Source organism: Stylophora pistillata, chromosome 6 (genome assembly GCF_964205215.1).
Source record: "Stylophora pistillata chromosome 6, jaStyPist1.2, whole genome shotgun sequence".
Classification (NCBI taxonomy): domain Eukaryota; kingdom Metazoa; phylum Cnidaria; class Anthozoa; order Scleractinia; family Pocilloporidae; genus Stylophora; species Stylophora pistillata.
In genome coordinates this window covers 10,495,228-10,516,294 of record NC_142524.1, presented here as the reverse complement: position 1 = coordinate 10,516,294, position 21,067 = coordinate 10,495,228, and the positions used below count along the sequence as shown (strand labels likewise).

The 21,067-nt window shown below is 42.6% G+C and overlaps 3 protein-coding genes across 3 annotated transcripts; all 3 read left to right on the top strand.

Annotated features, from left to right (window-relative positions):
- The first annotated feature begins 2,017 nt into the window (after positions 1-2,017).
- On the top strand, positions 2,018-2,806 carry LOC148728208 (uncharacterized). Its single transcript, XM_088724929.1, has one exon. It carries the CDS (start codon positions 2,018-2,020, stop codon positions 2,804-2,806), a length of 789 nt encoding a protein of 262 aa, XP_088581055.1.
- A 1,349-nt stretch (positions 2,807-4,155) lies between these two features.
- Positions 4,156-4,992, top strand: LOC148728207 (uncharacterized). The gene has a single exon (XM_088724413.1). The coding sequence runs from the start codon at positions 4,156-4,158 to the stop codon at positions 4,990-4,992; it is 837 nt and encodes a 278-aa protein (XP_088580539.1).
- A 102-nt stretch (positions 4,993-5,094) lies between these two features.
- Positions 5,095-5,493, top strand: LOC148728206 (uncharacterized). Its single transcript, XM_088724414.1, has one exon. It carries the CDS (start codon positions 5,095-5,097, stop codon positions 5,491-5,493), a length of 399 nt encoding a protein of 132 aa, XP_088580540.1.
- The last annotated feature ends 15,574 nt before the right edge of the window (positions 5,494-21,067 follow it).

The window sequence follows — 21,067 nt, the reverse complement described above, 5'->3', positions numbered from 1 at the left end:
CGCGGATCTGAACACAATTACAATTGCTTAACTTCACCAAGGATAAGAGCGAAGGAATCATCACAAAGGGAAATGTGGTAGGTGTGGAACGTCAACTTCAGTCTTTGAGGAATATCTTGACGAGAGTGGAGGAATTTAAGCTTCAAATCGAGCAAACAAAAATCGCAAACGGAGAGCAACTGGATGACGTGTCAAAATGGAACCTCACAGTTGAGGCCGCGCAAACATCTGCTGATGAGAACGACGCGTACTTACGAAAGTGGTTAACAGAATGGAAGCAAAAGGAAAGCCTTACAGAAAAAGAGGGAGAACAAGCCCTTTTAGGGAAATCGAGGAAAGATCAGCTTGAATTTGAACGTGCACAACTGGAGATGAGGCTAAGCTATGAGAAGCAAATCGGGGAGACAAAAGGAAACCATGCGAAAACCACAGAACCGATTTTGACTCAAGCAGCGAAAACCGCCAAACTTCCTAAGCTTGTCATTACAAAGTTTAGAGGCGAGCTAACAGATTGGCCCTGGTTCTGGAGTCAGTTTGAAACCGAGATCGACAAGGCAGAAATAGCTGGCGTGACGAAGTACTCCTACTTAAAGGAACTCGTAGACCCGAAGATACGAACGGAAATCGACGGTTTGCCCTTTTCATCAGAGGGATACGAGCGCGCGAAGAACATCCTGTCAAGGAAGTATGGCCAAACAAGCGAGGTCGTTAACGCGTATGTGGAAAACATCATGTCTTTTTTTTAGTCGGTCTGCCCTCAGCATGGCACTCGGACGTGTTCTTCTTGGCTCCGTAGTTTTATCATTTTTATTGTTTTTATTTGGTCTTTACCCTGAGAAATATTTTATCTGGAAATAGCCTATATTACTTCTCTTGTACACCGATTCGTTTTGGCAGCTCAGTGTCTTCGTTGGAAGTGATAACAAGCAATATACATGTAAACTCCACTCGGAGATTAGGCCGCCATCTTGGTTGTCGACTTCGTGGAATGAGTTACTTTGGCGCCAGAGTGAACTATCATCACAATTCAACTTCCAGTTTTCAGCTGATTCCACTGATCAAATCTGGTGATGTAAGTTTAAATCCTGGCCCCTCTGTTATTCAAACTGTAATCGGAAATCGACACTCGACAAACGGCGACTTTGCTTATGCAATCGTGCACCGCCGTGTCAGCGTAACTTGATCAACATTATTGCGGCCAAGCATCAACAAGTACTGGTAAATATCAAGAACGATACGCAACAATTGTTGCTTTGCGTTCTCAATGCTCGATCTTTGAGAAATAAGTCAGCGTCGTTTGTGGATTTGGTATGCGATAGCAAGGCTGATCTATTTGCTGTTTCTGAAACCTGGCTTACAGACAATGATACAGCTATTTTTAGTGAAATAACACCACAGGGATACAAACTCCTTCATTGTCCCCGCAGTGATCGCAGAGGAGGCGGGACTGCATTGATTTTCAAAGAATCCATCAACGTTGGAAAAGTTTCGGTTGCAGGAAAAGGGTCATTCGAGGTGTCGGAATGGTTGGTCAATCCTGCGGCTACTACACGTTTGCGGGTTGTTATAGTCTATAGGCCTCCATATTCTGTTAAACATCCTGTGTCTACTTTAACATTTATCACTGAATTCTCAGATTATCTCGAGTCTTTGGTCATGGCAAGTGAGCCCTTGTTGATACTGGGCGATTTTAACATTCATATGGACCAACCTGATGACAATGACTGTAGAAACATGTCTGATCTTCTGGTGTCGATGGGTCTTAAACAACATGTTGTACACCCTACCCATGAACTTGGTCACACACTGGATTTGATCATCACTCGTATATCTGATAACATCATTGCTGGGCGCCCCTACACTGGTGAGCTGTTTTCTGACCATTTCCCAGTCTTCTGTCAACTAAAACCTGAAAGACCTCTAGTGGCTGTCAAACGTTTACAGTTCAGAAAAATTAAATCAATTGACCGTGACCAATTTTCCGAGGCCTCATCAACGAGAGGTACGACAGATTGAAATGATGATTGGATTGGTTACTAAGCCTCTGGAGATTTTCAAGGTCCAGATAAGTTCCCTGAATGGTGATTTCCTCCTTGAAACGGACGTAACCATGGTAAACAGAAAACAGCTTTTATCCCTGAAAAACCCTCGCTACCAGCAGGTCCTGGAAAGGTACGATCATTTAAAGAGAGTGAAAATGGACGATGTGGACACAAAGGATTTCCTTCCAATGCACCTTATCTCGGGAGTGTGCGACTATACTAAGATAAAGACTGAAACCGCACCTCTTATCGGAGCCGCAAACGAGCCTATCGCCGAGAAAACAAGGTTTGGATGGACCATTATTTCGCCAGGCAAAGAAGTGGATCTGTCTCCAATGTTCCTGACACAAACATCGACGGCAGATTACGACAACTTGTGCAGTGTGGACGTACTTCGACTCGCAGATTGTGCAACTGGTGACCAAGACGAGGTGTATTCAGAGTTCAAAGAACAACTTAGACGAGGCGAAGAGGGTTGGTACGAAACTAGCCTTCCATGGAAGGGGAACCACCCCCCTCTGCCAAGCAACGAAGCAGGAAGTCTTTGCAGGTTAACTGGCCTCGTAAAGAAGCTACGCAGTCAAGGAATGATCGAGCGTTACGATCAAGTGATCCAAGACCAAATCAAGGCTGGGATCGTCGAGAGAGTTAGTAGACCTCCAACTGGGCAACACGAGTTTTACATTCCTCACAAGGCAGTGGTACGCAACACAGCCGAAACCACCAAGCTTCGAGTAGTTTATGACGCGTCAGCACGGGCCTAGTCTGGTGCACCCTCGCTAAATGAGTGTCTGAATCCTGGTCCACCTCTTCAGAACAAGCTTTGGAGTGTCCTAGTTCGTTCTCGATTTCATCCAGTTGCAGTCGCAGGAGACATCAAGCAAGCTTTCCTCCAAGTCCGTATTAAAGAGCAAGACCGCGATGCACTAAGATTTCATTGGTTGAAGGTCTAAAGCAGTCAAATTGTGGAACGCTGAGGTTTACCAGAGCTCTTTTCGGCCTCACATCGTCGCCCTTCCTGCTGGGAGGCGTAATTCAACATCTGTTGGAGAGTTGCAGACAAAACTACCCGAACATTGTCAGCGAGATCGAAAGAAGTTTATACGTAGACGACCTTATCAGCGGCGGCCCTACAAGTGAAAAGGCAAAAGAAATCAAATCAGCTTCTCAGATTGTATTCGCCAAGGGCACCTTCGAGTTGCATAAATGGCATTCGAACGTGAAAGAGTTGGAATCAGCTGCTTCCGAACCAGTCTCGATCGAGGAAGAAACGTACGCAAAAGAGAAGTTAAACTTCCCCAGAAGAAAAGGAACTACCCTGCTTGGTTCGCTATGGGACAAGGAAAACGATACTGTCGGCGTGAGTTTTCCACAACAGAGAGCTGATCCCAGCAAGCGGGAAATTTAAGCAAAGTGGCGAGGATCTATGACTCACTGGGATTGGCCTCTCCTATCTCATTGGGCGCAAAAACTCTCTACCGTGACGTGTGTGACTCTAAGTTGAACTGGGATGCAAGGCTACCAAACAAGTTGATGCAGAGTTGGATCCAATGGGAGGAGTGACTTCCCCAGCAGCTCACAGTCCCGAGGTCTTTAGCAGCCTATCAAGAGGATATTCCGTCAATCGAGTTGCACGCCTTTGGTGATCCCAGTGGTAAGGGTGTAGCTGCGGCTGTGTATGCTGTAGTCGTTCAAGAGTCAGGCGCCAATCAGGGGCTCATGGCAGCGAGAGCGAGACTTTCCAAAAAGGGACTGACGATCCCTCGGCTAAAGTTGATGTCTGGACATATGGCAGTGAATCTCTTGGCAAACGTGGCTTCAGGTCTGGAGGGATTTCCCCTAATAGAAAGGTAATGTTGGCTCGATAGCACCGTCGCCCTGCACTGGATCAGATCTCCAGGTACATAGGCACATGTAAGCAGTTTGTGAGTAACAGGGTTGAGAAAATACAAGCACATTTGGAAGTGACCTGGGGACTTTGGAGAACCCTGCTGACCTTGGAAGCCGTAGTGGAGATGTGACAAACAATCCCTGTTGGTGCAATGGACCGAAGTGGTTGAAAAACAAAGCGTGCTGGCCTCCAGATATTGTGACCAAGGCATAAGATGAATCAATGGCAGAAGTGAAAGCGACGCGAGATGTTTTTGCTGTGGCGATAGCAACTACAGACGAGCTAGACACCCTACTTGAGAAATCTACCTACTGGAGGACGATGAGAATCTGTGCGTGGATAATGCGGTTCGTCCACAACGTTCGTTCAAGGAAGACTGGAAGACTTAAGGGATCTCTGACAACTGAAGAAACTAACAAAGTGAGAATCTTTTGGGTGAAAAGAGTCCAGTCCCGAGCCGCAGCTGATAAGCAATACCAAGAAGATCGGTCGCAACTGAGTCTACAACCAAGCCAAGACGGCGTTTTGGAATGTCGAGGTAGAATCCAAGGGCATTTCCCGGTATGTTTGCCCGATAGTCACCTCTTTACAGAGAAGCTCGTAACACAAGTTCATCTCGGAACGCTCCACGGGGGATTCGTCAGTACCATGGCAAAGGTCCGAGAGCTGTACTGTGTTCCGCGCCTTAGCAGATTGACCAAACGAGTCGTGAAGAGTTGCCACGGCTGTCGGCAGTTTCAAGCCCAAGCATTTTTATCCCCACCCCAAGGAGACACCCCAAGGGATCGGACGGAAGGTCAGACACCCTTTCAAGTCGTCGGCGTCGACTACGCGGGACCGTTGAAGTACCGTAAGAACGCGAAGACAGAGGGAAAGGCGTATGTGTTGCTGTACGCCTGTAGCCTAACACAAGCTTTATTCTTGGATTTGCTGCCCAACTTGGAAACTAAAGAATTCCTCGCGAGTTTCAAGCACTTCATCGCTCGACGCGGGAGACTGCAAAAGGTGTATTCCGACAACGGAAGAACTTTCGTCGGTGCCGCCCAGTGGATTAAGTAAGTGATGCAAGATGAAAGGTTCCAGAATTTCCTCGCTTACCAAGGGATCAAGTGACAGTTCAAATTGAGTCGTGCACCGTGGTGGGGAGGGCAATTCGAGAGAATGGTGGGACTCGTAAAAGGAGCTCTTTACAAGTGCATTGGAAACGGTCTACTATCCTGGACTGAACCTGAAGAGGTACTGCTAGACATAGAAGTGGCACTAAACAACAGACCACTGAGTTACGTGGATGACGATATTCAGCTACCTATCCTGACCCCGAGTTCCTTCCTGTATGGTCAACCGAACATGCTACCAGAGTTAGAACCTCATCGCGTTCAGGAACATGATTTGCGGAAGAGAGCTAAGTATTTGAGGAAGTGCAAGGATACACTATGGTCACGCTGGACAAGAGAGTACCTCCGTGGACTGAGAGAGAGACACTGGCTGAAGCACAAAGGAGACGTGACCTATCCATCCAGGGGAGAAGTTGTTATCATCAAATCAGAGGAGAAGATCTGAGCAAAGCGGAAGTTGGGAGTCGATGAAGACCTAATCACCAGCCGTGATGGCGTGATTCGTGGGGCAAAGCTAAAATCTGCATAGGTGCATCTGGAGCGCCCAATTCAGCACTTGTATCCTCTGGAGTTGAGCTGTGACAAGTCAGTACAGACCCCACCGGCGACCCTGAGTGCAGACGCGCCGGTCTACAGGCCCCTAAGGGATGCTGCTGCAGCAGCTAGATTTCGTATTCGGGATATTAACGAGAATGTACAATGAACACATTTCTTGATCATGACTGATTTTCCAACTGTTTAAGTTCGTGGACATTTGCCCTCTTGAGGCAAATGGGGGAAGGGTGTCGGAAATCGTGTGTTTACATAATCAATGCCTTTTTAACGCGTTTAAAATTTCGTTGTTTAGTCCACCGGAAAGGGATAGGCATCGAATCTGTCATCATTAGTATCCGTAACCAACCAAAGGAAACATTCACCGATTGTATATCCTTTGTTCTAAAATATACCACGTGTGTTGTAATTAAAACTCGGCACATTGTGAAAGAAAAATATATCAGTAAAAAATTATATCGTGAGCGAGTGATTTTAGCGCGAGTTTATCGGGAAAACCGTTGTGTTGTCAGGCAATCTACTAATTCCCAACAATGAAATTAACATGTAGTTTGTCTTTGAAAAGTTAATTGACAGCTAATTTAGGGAACAGTATTTATAAAATTGTTTGATTTCATTTTTCATAACAGATTCAAGATGCTGTAAGCAGTTATCAGTAAAGAATAAGTTAGTATCATCTGCAAAGCTCCGCACTGAGAGTTTGTTAGTACAGTTTGGCAGATCATTTATAAAGAGTAGAAATAGCAGTGGGCCTAGAGTTGAGCCCTGGGGTATGCCACATGTAATATTTTCATATCCAGACTTAACAGATTCAATTTTCCCATATTGTGTACGGTGTTCCAAATAACTTTTAAACCATTTACCTGGAATTCCACGAATGCCATATAAAAAGAGTTTAGATAGTAGGATGTCATGATTAACTGTATCAAAAGCCTTTGATAAGTCCAAGAACAGTCCACAAGTTATTTGTTTCCTATCTATGGTTAGCTTCAAGTTATCTGTTATTTCAAGAAGAGCCTGTTCAGTGGAGTATCCTTTTCTAAATCAAAATTGACATTTATATGAGATTTGGTGCTTTTCTATAAAGAAGTATAGTTGGTTATAGACTAGACTTTCAATTACTTTGCTGAATGGGGTGAGAGTTGCTTTTGGGCGATAATTACTCGGGTGTGCAGCATCTCCACACTTATGAATAGGAGTAACTTGCGAGACTTTTAATACATCTGGCACAACCCCAGTTTCGATAGATAGGTTATAAATATATGTTAAGGGCACTGACAATGGTTCAGCAGCAATTTTAATCATTTTATTAGGAACATCTAGGGATGATTTACTATTATTTAAGCTTTTAAAAAGTGGACAGACCTTAGTTTCTGTAACATAAGACATAACAAAACTATCAATTGGAGTTGATTTTATATATTGTGTGGGCCTCCCTTCACAATTCTTGATTTCTTTGGCCAGGTTTGGTCCAACATTTACAAAATGTTTATCAAACTGGTCTGCGATTTCAGCTCTATTAGTATAGACCCTATTATTTCGTACGATCTTTGATATGGGCATCTGACCCTTTGATTTACGTTTAATCAATACACCATATAATTTCCAAGCTTCTTTCCTGTTATTTTTACAAAGGTCAAAATGTCGAGGAAAGACATAGTCATCAAAGCGGCCGATAAGGGCGGCTCAGTTGTTGTTTGGCGCACCGACCTCTACCAAAAAGAAGCTTTGCGGCAACTTCCTGACTGTGAAATGTTCAGCAGGCAACCGCTGTTACATCATACAGCTATCTATGAAACATCATCCCAATTCTCTGTAAATTCCCACTGCACCTGAAGAAGGCTGGTTTGGCCAGCCGAAATGTAGTGCTCCGTCTTAAAATATACTTATCTACGTTGTATCGGTCTTGCCTCTATTTAACTTTCTGACACCTCTTTTTATCAAAAGGTCGACAAAGACCTCACTGCCAGCTGATCAAAACTCCGTCAAGAATACGATCAACCAACTCATAACTAAACAAGAATTGCCGGCCACAGCAAAAAATCTCATCATAACCACTCCTAGAACTTCTCGTATTTACTTTTTACCTAAAATTCACAAACCTAACAACCCGGGTCGGCCCATTGTCTCGGCTTGCAGTTGCCCTACCGAACTTATCTCCAGCTATCTAGACAAAATTATGGCTCCCAACGTCAAAACTTTACCATCCAACACACTCTTCAAATTTTTCGAGACTAATTTTCTTGGCCAAAACAAACTTCTTTTCACCATGGATATTACGTCTCTTTACACTGTCATTCCTAATGGCGAAGGCCTTCTGGCCCTTAAACATTTTTTTGATCAACTTACTGATAAGGAACCTAAATCTGAAACACTACTACGATTAGCCGAACTAGTGCTCACACTCAATTGTTTTTCATTCGGAAACAACTTTTTCAAACAAACCAATGGTGTAGCCATGGGCACCAAAATGGGACCTAGCTTTGCCAATCTTTTTGTAGGTTTTGTCGAACATCAATTTTTCAGCCAATACAACGGGTCCAGATCTGAACTCTACGGTCGCTATGTCGACGACTGCATCGGCGCTACCTCCTCTACCAGAGAGGAGCTCACTCAATTCATAACCTCAGTCAATTCTTTTCACCCGGCTCTGAACTATACCTGGGAAATTTCTGACAATTCTTTATCCTTTTTAGACATCAAAGTTTCAATTGAAGGTAACGGTTTATGCACTAGTGTGTATTACAAACCTACAGACTCGCATAATTACTTGTTATATTCGTCTTCGCATCCATCTCACGTTACGAATTCCATTCCTTTTTCTCAGTTTCTAAGACTTCGTCGTTTATGTAGTGATGACCCTGATTTCCATCACAAATCAGAGTCAATGTGCCAGTTTTTCGATAAACGTGGTTACCCTGTTTCTGTCGTTCAAGCGGGTTACCACCGCGCCCAACTTATTGATCGACATTCAGCACTACAAACGTCGCATAAGGAAGATTCCGACCGCATTCCATTCACTCTCACGTTTCATCCTCACAACCACTCAGTTAAATCCATCATTCTTAAAAACTTTAAATTACTTCAAAACGATCCAGAGACAAGCACTGTCTTTTCGCAGCCTCCGCTCGTTTCATTCAAACGCGACAAAAACATAGGCAATTTTTTGGTCAGAAGTTCTTTTCAGACTAATGATCAACCAGGCACTTTTAAATGCGCTCGTGCCCGATGCAAAACGTGTCCTTTTATTCACAACACTGATAAAATATCGGGACCTAAACGATCCATTAAGATCACCGATCAGTTCACGTGCACCTCCGCCAATGTAATCTATTGCATAACTTGCACTTATTGCAAAAAGATATACATCGGCGAAACAGGCAAAAGACTAGGTGACCGATTCCGAGAACACCTTCGAGACGTGGAAAGGAATGACAAGGACACATCGAAACCAGTCGCTAGACATTTTAATTTACCTAATCATTCTATGCAACATATGGCAATCTGCGGTCTTTCCTTACACTTAGGTACCACGGAAAGCCTTAAAAATCTTGAACAAAAGCTCATCTTTCAAACCGGCAGTCTAAATCCCACAGGGATCAACGAACGCTTTTCATTCCACTAATTTATTCTTGTTTTTCTCGTTGCCATGTTCCCACCTAACGTAGCTCCATTTTCTGCCTTTAAAAGGACACACAACCCACAATTCTTCTATTCGCTCCGACGAGGGGCTAACGTTCGAAACGTCAGCTTTTGTAATCGTTACGTTGGCCAATTTACCATTTCAACTTTGTTGATATATTGAAATTATTTCGTTACCCCCACCGACGCAGTCCCAAACAGTTTCTTTAGAAACTATCAGCCTTTTATCAAAATGTTGAGTTGAGTTTCTCGTGAGTTGTTTTTAACGCGGATTCCCGCATTTGAAACAAAACACGAGAGCATGGCCGAACAAACTAAAGAGCTGAATGAAAAGGTGAGCCTAAAATGTATTTCGTTAAATCTCGCACAACATAAATATTCACAGGCCAGATCTTGCTTTAACTGGAATGAATGCGTCTTAAACATTTTAAAATGTACATAGCTCAATCTTTAACGTTATAAAATACATTTTATGCTCACCTTTTCATTCAGCTCTTTAGTTTGTTCGGCCATGCTCTCGTGCTTTGTTTCAAACGCGGGAATCGGCGGTAAAAACAACTCACGTGGGCTACTACCGTTTATCACCTGGGAGAGGAGATAGGTTAAAATTATGGCGGCAAAAAGAATCTGGGGATGATATGTGACTCCTTTAAACTGTATTTCCGGAAATTTCGTTTCGTTTCGGTTGTTCCGCTTGATTCGGTGGTTTCGTTCGGTTGTTCCGGTGGTTTCGTTTCGGTGTTTCGGGTTTTAGTACATGCCCAAATCAGTGAGAGTCCATATTATTATTTACGGAAAGCCGTAAAAATCTTGAGCAAAAGCTCATCTTTCAAACCGGCAGTCTCAATCCCACAGGGATCAATGAACGCTTTTCATTCCACTAATTTATTCATGTTTTTCTCGTTGCCATGCACCCACCAATAACGTAGCTCCATTTTCTGCCTTTAAAAGCACACACAACCCACAATTCCTCTATTCGCTCCGACGAAGGGCTAACGCTCGAAACGTCAGCTTTTGTAATCATTACGGTGGCCAATTTACCATTTCAACTTTGTTGATATATCCAAATTATTTCGTTACTCCCACCGACGCAGCCCCAAACAGTTTCTTTCGAAACTATCAGCCTTTATTCATATAATGACCGGGGGTGGGAGGGGGGCTGGGTCCATACCTGCTAATGGAATTGGATCGAGGGGTCCAACACCGGACACCGGATTTGTTTTGCTGTTTACACACACCAAAGAAAAAATCCTGTTGAAAACGTAGTCATTCTCAATCTAAGTTTTCCTCCTTTTGATGTTGACAGTTATAATCACTTTTTATGGCTACTGCCTCCCACCCATCTGTAGTCGCTAGTTTCACACTTTATTTCTTAGCTCACAATCGAGATCAATTTTATGATTCGAATGTATGAGCTTTTGGAATCCGCAACAACGCTAACTGAAAACTTCAACAACCAACATGTCCGACTCAAAAAACAAAACGTTCCACGTGTTTTCTCCTCGCTCGCTATGCCTTATGGGAGGCACAGGCCTTCCAACACTAAAAACAAGAAATTCCCCTTTTTCTTTTGTAAATGTTAAACAAAAAGGTAACAACATTCCGCCCCCCATGAAGGCTCATGTTTTAGGGCCAGTTCATAGTCAATCGTTTTGTCTCTTAGACTTTCAGTTTACTAAGCTTCTCCAGAGTCTGATTCTTCCAGCAAACAAATCTTGGTGATTGGCCTTCGGTATGTTGACCCTTTGGTCCTCACTTCTGGACTCCTAACCAGTCTGTCGGATCCAATTCTCAACTCTCTAATTTTCAAGTTCCTTTGGGCTTTGCGCCACTTCTGACGTTCTTGTAGTGAGGGGATGTACTCCCTGAGCCAACGCTTCCAATAATGGTTAGCCAGTAGCTGTGCCTGGCGCAATCGCTTTCACTAAACTTGTCACTGTCATCAACCATTTCTGGGGGTAGATTCACTGTGGGACGGATGTTTAAGAAATGGCTGGGTGTGAGAGGTTCGTCGTCATTTAAGCTTGATGAATTTCTTATCAATGGTCTGGAGTTAGCAATTCGTTCAGCTTCCGTAAACACTGTTTGGAGTACTTCTTCGTTAATAAGGTATTTTCCAAGGATAGCCTTCAGGCTCCTCTTTACAGTTTTCACAAGTCTTTCTCAAACTCCTGACATGTGTGATGCCCCTGGAGGGTGAAACACCCACTTACAGCTACTCTGTGACAACTCTCTACCCACTTTCTCATTGTCGATTTTATCAATAGCCTCTTTAATCTCCCGATCAGCCCCAACAAAGTTCGATCCATTATCGGAGCGAAGCTCCTTCACATGTCCCCTTCTTCGGTTTAGAAATCTCATCAGCAGCAAAATGAAGTCATCTGTTTCTAGGGACCTAGCAACCTCGAGATGCACGGCTCGAGAGTTCATACCCACAAAGATGGTGCCCCATCGCTTCTCTGCAACTTTTTCTCTTCCTCTCTTCACGTAAAAGGGGCCAAAATAGTCAACACCGGAAAAAGTAAATGGTGGTTCATAGGGGGTCAGCCTAATCTGAGACTCCGTTCTGACCCTTAAATGTCAGAACGGTCTTGCGCCTCAATACGTAACGAGTACCTTTACCAAGCGATCAAATATACATACTCGTAACACTCGTACGCGGAACTCTTTGCAGATTCCGCTATATAGAACGGCTACTGGCCAGCGCACTTTTTCCTTGGCTAGATCTTCCAGGCCTGGATTCTGTCCCTTTTCTCTGATGGAATACGATACGTCAGCCCACTTGTTGATCAAGTAGTCGGGCAGTCGTCCGGTGATGAACTTCATATTCGCAGTTGTGCTTGCTTCGCGTTCATAGTCCCCCTGTAATCTTTTGGTAGCACATTGGAGTTGTTCGGCAAAGTTACGTAGACCTTTAAAATCTCTATTTCCCAAATTCGGTCCCACTGTCAGCTTTTCGATACAGACAGCCGCAACTGTAGCTGGTTGACCATAGCGATCTTCTAAATTCGCAACAATATCTTCATATGAACACCATGCAGATCTTGCTACAACATCATATGCTTCACCTGTCACAAACTTCGGTAGAACTTCGATTTTCTGCGCATCAGATAATAAACCATCTTACACGTTGTCTCGAATCCTTCTTCTAAAGACTGGAAAGTCTGCGGCACTTCCACTAAATTTTACTGGTTGCATCGCCTGAAAAGTGGTGACTTTCAACAAAACTGCCTGAGTTGAATTTGTGCCTGAGTGTTGAATAAATTCGGGGGCTCTGGGGTTCAGTGGCTTAGTCTCCTGCTGACAGTTGGCAACCCAATTGGCTGTCTGTTCTTGTTTCGGTAGATGAGGTTCAAGAGAGAATCTGGGTTCATCTTCATTTCTTACAACCGAGTTCTCTTCATCAGATGCACTGTCATAATCCTCTAAAGCCAGCAAATCAACCTCCTTTTCTTCTAATTTGGATATATCAACAAAGTTCAAGTGGTAAATTGGCCACCGTAACGATTACAAAAGCTGACGTTTCGAGCGTTAGCCCTTCGTCGGAGCGAAACGTCAGTTTTTGTAATCGTTACGGTGGCCAATTTACCACTTCAACTTTGTTGATATATCCAAATTATTTCGTTACTCCCACCGAAGTAGCCCCAAACAGTTTCTTTCGAAACTATCAGGCTTTATCCTTTTCTTCTAACTGAGCTTTAAATCCCACCTCTTTAGCAATTTTTGTTTTTGCATTTCGATATCAATTTTTTTCTTCTCCATTACTGCCTCGTATTGTGCTATCTCTAATGCCTGTTTTGCCATGAGTTTCTTCAATTCTACATTTTTCTTCAGTTCCCTCAGTTTTGAAGATTTCGAAGATCTTGATGACTTCGACTTAGTTGAAGTTATCGGTGACAATTTTGGTTCCCCATTGGAGGATTTTAAACTATTCTTTGAAGAGTGAAATGAACTTGGTCGTAAATAATCTTCAACTGTCTTTTCACATCGAGAGTAATCGTCATAAATTTTACTGTAACGCTGTTCGACACGCTTAAATTCTTCAACAGGCAAGTTCTTAAGAATATAACTCTGATACACTTCACTATAACGAGCCCATGCATGCTAAAGGTTCCTCACAGCTTCACGAACTTCTTCACATTCTCGACCCTCAGTAATACTGTTTTTAACTTGATTTATAACTGTACTTTCTCGAGCCAAATAGCCTCCAAGTGAGCGCCTTGCCTGATACAGTTCTTCCGCTGCAACATCTTCCTGGTCTTTCATATTAACCCTTCTCGCTCGTACAGGATCCGCACTTGTCTCTTTCTCAGGATCTAATTCGACATCGTCGATCTCGCCCCCATGCACATTCGTCTCTATGTCGCCTTTATCCATTTTTTTTCCGGCATACATTCGAATGTTAATGTAGTCGCTAGTTTCACACGTTATTTCTTAGCTCACAATCGAGATCAATTTTATGATTCGAATGTATGAGCCTTTGGGATCCGCAACAACGCTAACTGAAAACTTCAACAAGCAACATGTCCGGCTGAAAAAAAACATAACGTTCCACGTGTTTTCTCCTCGCTCGCTATGCCTTATGGAAGGCACAGGCCTCCCAACACTAAAAACAAGAAATTCCCCTTTTTTTTGTTGCAAATGTTCAACAAAAAGGTAACACCATCCTACCCCAGGGGAGAACATCCCTCGCACAGTAATCACGTGAGTGAGAAATTAACGTTTCCTACGCCTAACCCTGCAGGAGACTGGGCCTACGGTTTATTCGTCCTTATCCGAGAAGACTAGAATCTCTGTCCATTTATTGATATTAAAGAAAGGTAGCAAATTCTCCTCAATTATTTTAAGACCATGAGTATTGGTCTGGCCGGGGCTTGAACCCTCGCCCTCCTGCACAACACAATCCGGCGCTCTAACCAACTGAGCTAACCGTGGAGCGGTTAGCTAGGGCTGACCCCCTCTTAAATTCACTGGAAATAATAAATTGAAGCTAACGATAACAACCTAACGATACAAACTTACGATATAATAATACACTCACCTCTTAAATTCCAAAATGGCGGAAGATGGTCGGTCTGGTTAATACCACGAGTCTGCCATAGTCCAAACTCGTTTTACCACAATTGTTAGTTCTCCTATGCTCATAAACGAGTGACGAATGGGAATTGCGTTCCACCAAAAAGAAGAAAAAATAAAAATAAATGAAACCTCTATCGGAAAACCGGAAAGGTCCAAAAGTCCAAAAGTTCCAAAGGAAAGGTCCAAAAGTTGTCAGTTCCAGGTACCGCCATCCATTCACCGCTCGCACGTGTTGACAGGTTTGTCGGGTACGTAGTACTGCTTGTTTATCAATTTTGGAGTTTAAGAGTGTATTATTATATCGTAATTTTGTATCGTTAGGTTGTAATCGTTAGCTTCAATTTATGATTTCCAGTGAATTTAAGAGGGGGTCAGTAAGGGGGTCAGTTGGGGGTCAGTTGACCCGGGGTCTGTAAGTGTTTTGTCCTAGCCCGGTTATCTCAATGTTCTTAAAAGCGTTACACGATATTCCTCGATCTTGGCTTTTGTGTGTTTTGGAACGTCTGCGGTCGTTCAACGCTTGGTGACGATTTCTTTGCATGGCTTTGAATATTACTCGGAGCTGGCATGTGATCACATTCTTTCCGATTTTTGGAACATTACGGCGGAAGACGATAAACAACCCGTAATAAGTTCACGAGGGCGCGCGAAAAAAACAAAGCTTTAGCCAACAGTAATGTCTTAAGGAGATCATTTTACAATTTCTATCTCTATGAAATGCGCTGATTTGATGGTGTCGTCAGTTGTTCAAAAATGTACACATCCATTAAGCCAGTTGGAGGCTGAGTGTTCAACTGCCGTCACACAGTTGAAATTTAACGATTTTGTCCCTTGTTCGCCATTAAGCCAGTTGAAGGTTGAGTATTCAACTGCTGTCACACAGTTGGAATTAGACGAGTTTGTCTCGGCTCTTCAGTCCGCAAAACGTGCGCTTGACAATTCCGCGGTCAGTTGTAAAATATGTACTATATGTTTGTTCTTTTTCTTAATGCGTTGGGTTGGGATTTTAAATCTAATTTAGGGGTTGGGATTAAGGGTGTAAATATCTTGGAGGGGACTTAGAGTCCTATTGTATTTACACCCACCTTCGGGTGAATCATTAAATAAATAAAAAAATAAATAAAAAAAAATAAGAATCTAGTTAAATCTTTCATCTGAACACTTTTTATTGTGGACAGTATCAAGAGGGCTGAAAAGTGGAAGGACATTTGTTCAATGAAAACGACCCTCTTACAGAGAATACGTAAGGCCCTCTGATTAGAGAAAGGTCGAGGAAATATGAAAGAGGGAGCTAGAGGGATGGAAGAGCTGTATGAAATGACGAAGACGGGATGCTTCTTTCAAACACAAACAGTTTTGAACAGCAGTCAAAAGTGCCCCAACTACGAACAAGCTCTAAATCTGAACTTTTAATTCTACGTAAAAAGAATGATAGCGTTTGAGTTGATGTCACCGCTTGTAACCACTGAACTGCATTTGATTGCTAATGATATTATCTTATCATCCTGAAAACCTTTGTTAAAACTGAGCCGCACTCCACCATTTTTACTTCTCTTCTAGCAAAATGCCCCTCCTTTAAGAGCTAATTTTAAAATTTGTTACTCAAATCGTTTCGCAATGACTGGCCTCACAGCCAAAAGCCTTCTGGTAATTTATTTTTTAGAAATATGTACTTCCAATTTAAGAAAAGATTACCTACTTCTCAGGAGATATATGTATACATAATCTCAAAGCTGCACATTTCTTCCATAAGTCTAGTGTGAATCTATATTTTCTGTGGTGATGTGAACTCAGAACAAACTCACTTCAGGTTTTTAAGTGACTTTACCTCACTCCAAGAGATCACGCTTGCTAACAGAGCTTTTTGTTTCTTAGATTGAAAGACACTCAGCAGTATCAAATTAAAAAAAGAAAAATCTAACGCTTCCATTCACAGGAGATATACCAATGCATGTGCTGCCTTAAGTTCTGTCCCTAGGTAACTTTAAGTCGTAAAACACCTTTCTTGATAAGGTTGCCACCCAGAACGTTTAGTTAACCTATAGATTCTCCATCTTTAAAACCTCGCATAGAAAATTCCTCATTGACAGAAGACCAAACTAAACTCGCGCAGCGAGGTCCGTACAAAAAAGACCGAGGGCTGATATTCTTCCAGTACGGTCCCGAGCAAGCTTGGTTAATAAGAGATTTATTACACCACTGAAGTTCAAAGGGACACAAGTGCGGTATCATTCGGGACCATTCGGGAAAGTGCCCGGTCCAATACTTAGAGAATATTGGACCGACAATAGAGTATTTTGATGGGTTGATTTTAGTTATTGACCCTCTGACTGCCCGAGTCGTGTAATAAAATATATTTTAAACCTATGGTGTTAGTAGTGTATGTGACTGTGATAAGTTAGGGAAAGTGGTTAGTCAATGATAATGAATGTTATGAATAAAAAGCAGAGATTCTTACATTTTTTCATTAGTATCACTTTGACACGAAATAGGAGTCGTACTACCCCGTTAAACTTCTGATCGGATAATGCCACACATTTGCCGCTTCTGCAATAGAGCATTCACGCGTTCGAATAACAAAGAGCGTCACGAGAAAAATTCATGTGTGAACTCAAGGATCAATCCAAATCAATGGTTCCCTTCAACTGTGAATAACCATTCCATTCCACTCGTGACTACAGTCGTTCGATCTATCACAAAGGTGGAGTGAGGGTTTCAAATTCAAAACCTTCACTCCCATTGAGAATTCTCCTCACTGTCTCCCACAGAATTTTTATGATGTCACTGAAGAATTTGGTATTGGGTTAACTAATAATCCCTTTGTTTGAAATTTTTCTGTATTCTCATCACCTGTTTGCTTGGTATTGTGTTGACATTGTAAGGAGATTTTCTGTCTTGGTCACTCATGGGAGTAAAAAAAGGTTATACTAGCCTCCATAATAACACTAAAAGGGAAGACACCATATGACATTCCACATGTTAACACATTTAATCCCACGATGTCCTCACCCTTGAAGTAAAGGCTATGTGTTTGCTTCTATATTATATACTAAATTTATATCCACATTGGATCATAAAATATTTGTGATGTATATGACTGAGTTGAATAAAGCTAACAAGATCCAATGTTGCAATCCTTCAGTAAAAAACCTTTTACAAGAATAGCTCCGTTTGTCTTCATCGTTGTGTGAAGAAAGGAATGAAAACAGCTGAGGATTATAGAAGACTGAAACAGATTAAAACTGACGAGTTTCGAACATTGAAACTAAACTATTTCTGATTGCCAAAGAATAACATAACTCCTTAGAGGGGAATGGGAGAGGTAAAGGGTGGCTTAAAAACTCCTTATTTCAGGTTGTTGTTTTCAATATAGCTTATTTGTATCTTCTTTTTACAAACATGATGCTATCGCTAGTGCTGTATGAAGTGACGAGGACAATATGTTTCTAGTAAACATAAGTGGTTTCGAACAGCAGTCAAAGTCTAGCAATATTATCTTATAGTCCGAAAAAACTTTGCTGAAGTTGATTCTAACTTCGCCATTTTTACTTCTCCCCGTGAAAAACGCCCCTAATTTACGCGCGAAAAGTTGATCTTCCTTATTCCGTCCTATGCTTGTTTTACAAATTATTACCTAGATCGTTTCGCGATGACTGACCGCACGGCCAAAAGCTACTGGTAATCCATGACCATGCAAATGTGACACAGTCAAGTGAGTTTTTAGTGGAGCTGTGGCTCACAAATTAAGTTGTTGAATTAGCATACTTCGTCTGTAAGAACGTCAACACCATAATTCATCGCCATCCAGAAGCCGTTTAACGACAGCCTCTACCCCACAATTTTAGAGCTTTTACTGAGAAGAGGGAAAGGATCCTATTTGTTACCAGTAACCTATTAAATATTTGCGTGTCTCTTTCAGGAGTCTGTTTAGCATATTTGATACCAATTAAAAAATGCAAAAAATTAGAACCGTGAAGGCTTAGGACACATATTTTGACCATCCATTACAGAAAGTCAATTAAGCTTTTCTATGAAAATGTTAATATCCCTGAATCAACAAACAAAGTCAACCGTTGTTATTTTTGCTTTTCATTTAAACAGACAAGAATCTGCCACCCAAGAAACCAACTAAAGATACCTCTTCACTGGATGCACACATTGCTGATCAGGACAAGAAAAAGGAGAAGGTCCCCTGTTCGCCGCTAAGCCTTTTGAAGGATGATTACAAAACCGCGGTTATATAATGGGAATCAGGCGATTTTTCCTTGGCTCTTCAGTCTTCAAAACGTGCGCTTGACATTACGCGAACTCTGTTTGGAGAGGAGCTATACACATTTCAGCCCAAGAGTGGCTGACAATCACTGGTTAGTCGGGGCTATACACATTTCTTTAGATAACTTTGCAATAGCTCTTCCGTCCTTCCAGCATGCCCTTTACATCAGAAGAAAGTTATTCGGCGGGGAACATTTAGACCCAGCTAAAAGTCATTACTGTCTGGGGATCACACAACTTGCTCTAGATGATTATGCACCGGCTCTGCCGTCTCTTCAGCGTGCCCTGGACATCAGACGAAAGTTGTTAGGTGACGACCACTCAGACACAGCTCAAAGTTACGATTCTCTGGGGGCCACCCAATTTTCCGTAGGTAATTGTGCATTCGCTCTTGAGTCTGATCAGCGTGCCATTGATATCAGAAGGAAGTTGTTCGGCGAGGAACATTCAGACACAGCTAAAAGCTATGATTCTCTGGGTTCCTGTAATCAAGTTTAATGTCTTTGCGTGGGGCATGGTTGCCCATATTGCCCGAGCCAGAGGCTCATTAATCGCAAGACAACACCCACCCATCCCACCCCAGGGGAGGACATCCATCACACCGTAATCTCATGCGTGGGAAATTAACGTCTCCTACCCCTAACCCTGCAGGAGACGAGACCTCCATTTAATCGTCCTTATCCGAGAAGACTAGAATATCTAAACCATTTCTTGATGTTATAGAAAGGCAGCATATTCTTCTCAATTATTTTAAGACCTTGGGTGTTGGTCCGGCCGGGGCTCGAACCCTCGACCTCCCGCACATCAATCCAGCGCTCTATCGATTGAACTAACCGGGAGGCGGTCAAACATTCATTCTGGGAGCCACACAACATTCATTAGGTGATTATACGTCAGCTCAAAAGTCTAAACAGCGTGGCCTTGACATCAGAAGAAAGCTCTTTGGTGAGGAACACCCAGACACAGCTCAAAGCTACGATTCTCTGGAGGCCACACAACTTTCCTTAGGTGATATGGCATCAGCCCTTAAGTCTGATCAGCGCGCTCTTGACATCAGAAGAAAGTTGTTTGGCGAGGAACACCCAGACACAGCCCAAAGTTACTGTTCTTTGGGAGCCACACAACATTCTTCCGGTAATTGTGCATCAGCTCCTAAGTCTCTTCAGCGTGCCCTTGACATCAGAAGAAAGTTGTTTGGGGAGGAGCACTGAGACACAGCTCAAAGTTACCTCTCTCTGGGAATCATTCAACAGTGCCTGGGAGATCATGCATCAGCTGTTCAGTCCAAACAGCGTTCCCTTGATATCAGAAGAAATTTGTTTGGCGAGGAACACCTGGACACAGCCCAAAGTTACCCTTCTCTGGGGGTAACACAAGATTCCTTAGGTGATCATGCATCGGGTCGTGAGTCTAAACAGCGTGCCCTGGACATCAGAAGAAAGGTATCGGACGAGGAACAATCAGACACGGTGGATAGCTACTCTGGAATTGGTAAAAGAAAAAGGAAGTAGGACGCGTTAACATCAGCTCGTCAGTCACGGTGGAAACAGCATTTGATTGAAATCGAAGAGAAGTCAAGGTCAAACGCTGAAAATAACAACTATATTTAAGCAAATGTACCAAGCAGTAATGTTAGAAATCGGATGCGAGTAAGGAATGCATGGAGTAAGGAAGAAACGAGCGAGGCTAGCGAGTGACCCATAACCTCTTTATGGGAACTATGTTTCACTTAAGGAACACTGATGTGTCTTCACGTGGCTCAGATTCATTTGACGATTTATCTGTTATCAGGCCTAGGTTTAATAAGTCGAATAATCTTTGGACATTTCTTCATAACAACGAGGCTTTTGGAATGAGGATCGATTTTGATAAAAATTCAGAAGGAAAAGTGATGTGATACAATGAAAGATATGAAGTTCATATATTTTAGTGATAAACCCGTGACTTTCACGGGTTTATTACGAATCAACTTAACATCTAGCTGCCAGTTGGCTTGTTAGCTCAATTGGTAGAGCGCTGCACTAGTATCGCGGAAGTCAGGAGTTCGAATCCCATACAGGCCTTATTTTTTTTTTCAGGTCTGATTTTTACTATTGCTTAAATAGTGCTATCTACTGCGAGGATCGTGCATCATACGTATCTAATACCGCAGTTCAAAATATATGAACTTCATATATTTCATTGTATCTGATTTATCACTTTCATGGGTTTATTACGAATCAACTTAACGGCCTGCTCCCAGGTGGCCTGTTAGCTCAATTGGTAGAGCGCTGCACTAGTATCGCAGAGGTCAGTGGTTCGAATCCCGTACAGGCCTGATTTTTTTTTTCAGGTCTGATTTTCGCTATTGCTTAAATAGCCCTATCTACTGCGAGGATCGTGCATCATAGGTATCTAATACCGCAGTTCAAAATATATGAACTTCATATATTTCATTGTATCTGATTTATCACTTTCACGGGTTTATTACGAAT

Bases quoted from the DNA above. Each gene is read 5' to 3' on its own strand.
- LOC148728207 (XM_088724413.1), top strand. From the start codon at position 4,156: ATGGCAGAAGTGAAAGCGACGCGAGATGTTTTTGCTGTGGCGATAGCA.
- LOC148728206 (XM_088724414.1), top strand. From the start codon at position 5,095: ATGGTGGGACTCGTAAAAGGAGCTCTTTACAAGTGCATTGGAAACGGT.
- LOC148728208 (XM_088724929.1), top strand. From the start codon at position 2,018: ATGATGATTGGATTGGTTACTAAGCCTCTGGAGATTTTCAAGGTCCAG.